This window comes from Notamacropus eugenii, chromosome 3 (genome assembly GCF_028372415.1).
Source record: "Notamacropus eugenii isolate mMacEug1 chromosome 3, mMacEug1.pri_v2, whole genome shotgun sequence".
In the NCBI taxonomy this organism is placed as follows: domain Eukaryota; kingdom Metazoa; phylum Chordata; class Mammalia; order Diprotodontia; family Macropodidae; genus Notamacropus; species Notamacropus eugenii.
This window is the reverse complement of record NC_092874.1, coordinates 45,632,075-45,637,457: the sequence shown is the minus strand read 5'-3', so window position 1 is coordinate 45,637,457 and position 5,383 is coordinate 45,632,075. Positions and strand designations below refer to the sequence as shown.

The following is a 5,383-nucleotide window of genomic DNA, read 5'->3' as shown; positions in this document are numbered from 1 at the left end:
CCAACCCCCCGGGGAAGCCCTGGGGAAGGCTTGCTTAACTCGGTTCTTGGCACCTAGGAAGCCCTTAATAATTGCTGGCTGATTGGTTGATTGATGACGTGCTTAGAGCAATGCCCAGCACATAGTAGGAGATCAATAATAACGAATTGAATTACTGAATTCATATGAAAAGGGTCAGTCTGAGGCCCCGAGTTGGAGCTTCAGCTTTCCCACGATTTGCATGACTTTGGGCAAGTCACTTCACTGCCTAATGCCTCAGTTTCCTCTTCTGTAAAATGATTTTTGACATTCCCTGAAGCTCTACAACTACGACCCCAGAGCCCCAGACAAGTCTGCGTGGGAGAGGGAGGGGGGAAGCGGGTTGGGAGGTTTGGGAGGGGGGTGGGGGTCTCGCCCTCCCCCGAACGAATTCTTCCAGTAAGGAGCTAGAAGCAACTTTCCAGGCATCCCTGAGGAGCCCAAGGGTGGGTGGGGGCGGGGAGCGGGAGAGGGCGCAGAGACGCAATGCCTCCCGGGATTTGTGGTCCGCTGCCCCGCGCCAGGGGCGTACCTCTCTGCTTATCCTGCCAAGAGAAAACTACAAGTCCCAAGAGACATCGCGCGGCGACAGTCACGTGGGATGGGCGGAGAGCGTGCCTAAATAGTCGCGTTCGGCCATTTTGTGGGAGAAGCCGCAGCGCCGCCTCCTCCTTAGGGTCTAATCCGCGTCTTTCCTCCGCTGCCTCCGCCGCCTCCCGACGCCGCTGCTCCTACGCCTCCGTCGCCGCCCTCCGCCCGCCTCCTGTTCGCTCCCGCTCCCGCTGCCTTTCGTCCTTTATCTCCCTCCTTCGCCCCCACAGCCTCCTGACACAGGATCCTCCCGGGCGCGCCCCGCAGGCATTTTATCCCCTCGCCGGCCTCTCACTAGTATCGCATGTCCACTATCCAGAACCTCCAATCTTTCGGTAAGTGTCGGCCCGGAGCCCCGAGGCCGCCCTTTACCCCGGGCCCGCCGGGGCCGCTCGCCCCCTCCACCCCCGCGGCACCCCGGGCTTTTGTCTGCGCCCAGAAAATGGCCGACGGCGAGCGAACCCCGGCCCGCCGGCCCCTAGTCCCGCTCCCCTGTCAGTTACCCCGGTAGCCTCCCCCTGCCCCCCCCCCAGCCGACCGCCCCCTCCCCCCACCAACCGTATCTCGCTCCGGCCCCTCGAGCCCCGCCTTTGTCCGGCCCCCCACCCCTCCGGTCGGGGCTCTGGGTTCCAAACCTGGCCTAGCCCTTGGCCCCTGGGTGACCTTGGGCAGGATTCCCTCCGGCCCCGGGGTCCCCCTGGCGGGGCGGGGTGAGCCCGACCTCGGACCCGAGGCCCCTCTGCCCCTTTCCGTGGAAGGCTAACGTCGCATTCCTCCCTTGGGAAAGTAGCGAGAAGTCTTCACAGGCCGGTGGGGGGGGTGGGGGGGGCCCGAGCTGGTTCTGACCCAGTGGGAGAGCTAGTTCTGACCGGGTGGGAGCGGGGGGCTGGAGCGTGCACTGGGCACTTGTGCCCTTAGGATGTGTTTGCTGTCAGGCACGGTGAATCGAGTGGATGAAGACTCCCGAGGGTGGGGGGAGGGAACCGATTCAGGATTTTTTTGTTTTTAATGTGAAATAGAAAGATACATCTTACTTCGTGGCTCCGATACAAAGTATCTGAAGCTAGTGCTGTTCGTCCCACCCCAAACTAGAGAACGTTTAAATCTGCGAATGACTGGGTGACTGCCCGAAACGTTGTCTAGATTGCACATGTAATTAGCTTTAACGGGGATATTTAGGTTTGAGATTCAGCTGGCGTCTGTGTCTCTTAAAGGTGATGCTGAGGGTCCTTGGGGGAGGGGAAAGCCTAGACTACGACAGAAACGACTAACCGCTGGAAAATTCTTGCTACCACTTGTCCAGATTTTGGGCTGCTTACTACGTGGTCGTTTTTTTCCTGTCGTTTGGCCTGCAGACCCCTTTGCTGATGCAACTAAGGGTGACGACTTACTCCCGGCAGGGACTGAGGACTACATTCATATAAGAATCCAACAACGAAACGGTAGAAAGACGCTGACTACTGTTCAGGGAATTGCAGATGATTATGACAAAAAGAAACTTGTGAAAGCTTTCAAAAAGGTATATATATTAGACTTAACGGAAAAGAAAAATAAAAAAAGTCAAGTTCTGTCAAACCTTAAATTGTGTACGATAGTTTACTCTCAGTTTTGAATAGGTGAAGTATTAGTTATAATACCCAATTTCCCACAAGCTGGATATGAGTCTTAAAATCGATATAAAAGTATTCATTTCCTGCCTTTTATCTCAGTTTGAAAAGTTAAAAAAACTCCTTATTTGGCTTTTATGTGAAAATTAATCCTTTAGTTTTTAATATGATCTAAGTGCTTTGTTTTGATTAACTTTTGTATTTGTTTGCCAGCATTTATAAACTACCATTTTAATATTTCCTCATTTAATGCAAAACCAAAATATTTGATGCTATTACAGTGAAACTTTATTCATGTAGTGATATGAAAAGATGTAATTGCTTGTGGCACATTTTTGATGATGTGGATAAATTTTTCCAGAAATTTGCTTGTAATGGTACTGTGATTGAACATCCTGAATACGGTGAGGTTATCCAGCTTCAAGGTGACCAGAGAAAGAACATTTGCCAGTTCCTCCTGGAGGTAAGTGACTGCAGATAAAATAAAGCAGTGTTTAGATTTCTACTAAAGTTATATTTGTACATAAGCAATTACCTTCATAAAAGTGATGCACATCAAGTAAATCAGTTTTACTGAGTAGTTGGTAATATAGTATGTCTATATAGTGACAGAAGGATAGACTGTCCAATTCATCATTAAAATGGCCTAACGTTCTTGTTCCTTACAGAAATGTCTTAAGGATCTATTTGTTCTCAATTGAAATGTATACGTTTTGTAATGATTATTAACACTATTCTGAAAATACTTCCATTATAATTTTTCAGAACATTTTGGTGGCAGAAATTTGATTCCCTGATTGAATATGGTTCTGTTGTTCCTAAATTTAAGTTAAATGCAATAAAGACACATTCAGACTGAAAATATTTTGATGTCAAAAATACAAGGAATTTTCTCCATAGATAACAATAATGTTTCTCACCAAATGTCCCAACTAATTGATACCCTTTTTATACCTCTTAATTTTATATCAACCATTTTAGGGAAGGGCAACTTATTCCTGAAAACAGCTTTGCTAAAATGTGTTTTGTTTTACAGATCGGCATTGTCAAGGAGGAGCAGCTTAAGGTTCATGGTTTCTAAAATGAGCAAAAACACATGAAGTATTTCTTGAATAGTTTTGTTCTCCAAGCCAAATTGGCTACTTTGTGAAATGAGTCTCTGCAGTAAACGGACTTTTCTTTTATTTAATCATTCAAAGTTCCATTCACATCTGCATGATTACAGAAAACATGTCTGTAGGCTAGTAACACATAAGAAAATTGCAGTAAGATGGTAACTAAGCCCTTTTATTCATCCTAACACATTTCCAATGGAAAATATTTTGTTTTGAGTGTTTTATTGTTCAGTTTATTACTTTTCACTTGATTTAAAATGTTTTTGTTGTATTAAACCATGTATGTTACAGCTTAACAATAAAAAAGCTTATTAACACTTTTGTGAGCAGTTATGCTCCCAGGTTTAAACACCTAAGTTACAAGCACTTTTTTTTTTTAATATAAACTTCCACAAATAAATGGATTCCTCCTTCAGCAAGTAGTTCTTTCCAAGAATAGTTAAACTTTATTGTGTGACATTGGGAGCTAATCAGCTGAGCACTGAAGGAAAAGGGAGCATTAAATAGTCTTGAGCTAATTTCCCCTTAATAAGATAATGGCACATTCCATGACTATTCTTTGTTTACTGACTATAAAATCCTTGGAAATAAGTGTTTTACATAGCTGAACTGTATCTATCATCAGTGCCACGATTCAGTTGCTTGTTAAATAAAAAGTTGTCACTGGAATTGTGCTACTGTCATGAAAATTAGTATCTTCTTTGAATGAATCTTTGCTTTTATATGTTTTACGGCTCATGCCTTAAAAAATAAGAAGCCAAGAATCTTTTCTTATTCTGGTAGACTATTCTGAAAAATAAGGAAAAGGAGGAAAGAGTCAATTGAACAGTCTGAGATAAATTGGAAGTGTGTAGAATTGGCATGGTGTAATGGGGAGGAGGGGGTTGTGCCATAACACCTAGAAATGCACTTCCTTTCTACCTAGTTAATAAATTTTAATGAAGACATAATAGCACCTGTGTTTTTGTCAAGTGAATTAATATAGTTGCACAATATTCAAGCAGGATAGCCAAAAGGACTGGACCCAAATGTGTAAGCTATTAAATAAAAACTCTGAGGACAGGGACCTTGCTTTTGTATTCTCCATAGTGGTGTGAACATACATAGTAGGTGCCTGTTAAATACTCATCAGATTAATATAGTGAGTCAATTTTGGTTTAATAGAAGGTTCTGTGAAATGTATATTATATCACATTGTATGCCAGCTGAACCTATGTCCATGATATTCAATAAGTATACTTGCCTCCTTCGTGAATTCATGATGTTCACCCATGACTTTTATAAGGGGGGGGGGGGAGCTTTTTTGTTTTTGTTAATGGAATAAAATATTAGAAATAAGACTTAACTATTCACTTTATAGTTAAGTTTGGAATTTGCAATGTAGTTAAAGATCTCTGGAAAATACTAATCTGTGGAATCAGCAGTCTGGTAATGTGCCATATAAATGTGATATGTCCATTTTAAATAACTGAGAGTTGTATTTATTTTCATGTATACCATAATATACCTTAGTGATCTTTGAGCTGTATTTGAGGACTTCCCTTTTTTGCACTTGTCTCATTCTGTAGAAGTGGTTTCCACAGATAACTTGTTTGAAATGAAAACAAATTTTTCTTTATTGAGATGAGTAGATCTGGTTTCTGCCTTGATTTCATCATTCAGCTATTTGGAGAACAACATTCAGGTATCTGATTAGAACAAAACTCATTCCCACAAGCACAGAGAGTCACATAGGCCCAAGTTCCAAATCTTCAATTTGGTGTTAAGGCTTAAATATGGTGTTGGATGCTTTTGTAAGTGAAAATAGAGTCAAGATAAGATTTGCCATCCAGACTTTTAAGTGCTAGGTCATATGCAGACTCCAAGGCCCAAATTTTCTTCTATCAAATTAGTTCGCTTAATTCTCTGAACACCTAGAAGAAGGTAATAATAGTAATTGAGTTTTGGTTCACAAAAATGTCATCTGCAACTTGGACTGGAGAGAGTGGGAGGGAGGGAATACCTGAAGGAATAAATTAAGGTCTCCAATTTGACTGCTAGGCTCCCTAAAGT

At 43.1% G+C, this 5,383-nt stretch overlaps 1 protein-coding gene across 1 annotated transcript; it reads left to right on the top strand.

Moving 5' to 3' along the window:
* The first annotated feature begins 605 nt into the window (after positions 1-605).
* Positions 606-4,953, top strand: EIF1B (eukaryotic translation initiation factor 1B). The gene is made up of 4 exons (XM_072651458.1): positions 606-944; positions 1,965-2,128; positions 2,578-2,679; positions 3,253-4,953. The coding sequence occupies exons 1-4, from the start codon at positions 914-916 to the stop codon at positions 3,295-3,297; spliced, it is 342 nt and encodes a 113-aa protein (XP_072507559.1). The 5' UTR covers positions 606-913; the 3' UTR covers positions 3,298-4,953.
* Positions 4,954-5,383: the final 430 nt, after the last annotated feature.

What these genes read in the sequence shown, in the direction of transcription:
- EIF1B (XM_072651458.1), top strand. Translation starts at nt 914, where the DNA reads ATGTCCACTATCCAGAACCTCCAATCTTTCG. An exon ending in CCAGAACCTCCAATCTTTCG is followed by an intron (nt 945 to 1,964) that starts GTAAGTGTCGGC and finishes TTTGGCCTGCAG; the next exon opens with ACCCCTTTGCTGATGCAACT. An exon ending in TTTGCCAGTTCCTCCTGGAG is followed by an intron (nt 2,680 to 3,252) that starts GTAAGTGACTGC and finishes TTTGTTTTACAG; the next exon opens with ATCGGCATTGTCAAGGAGGA.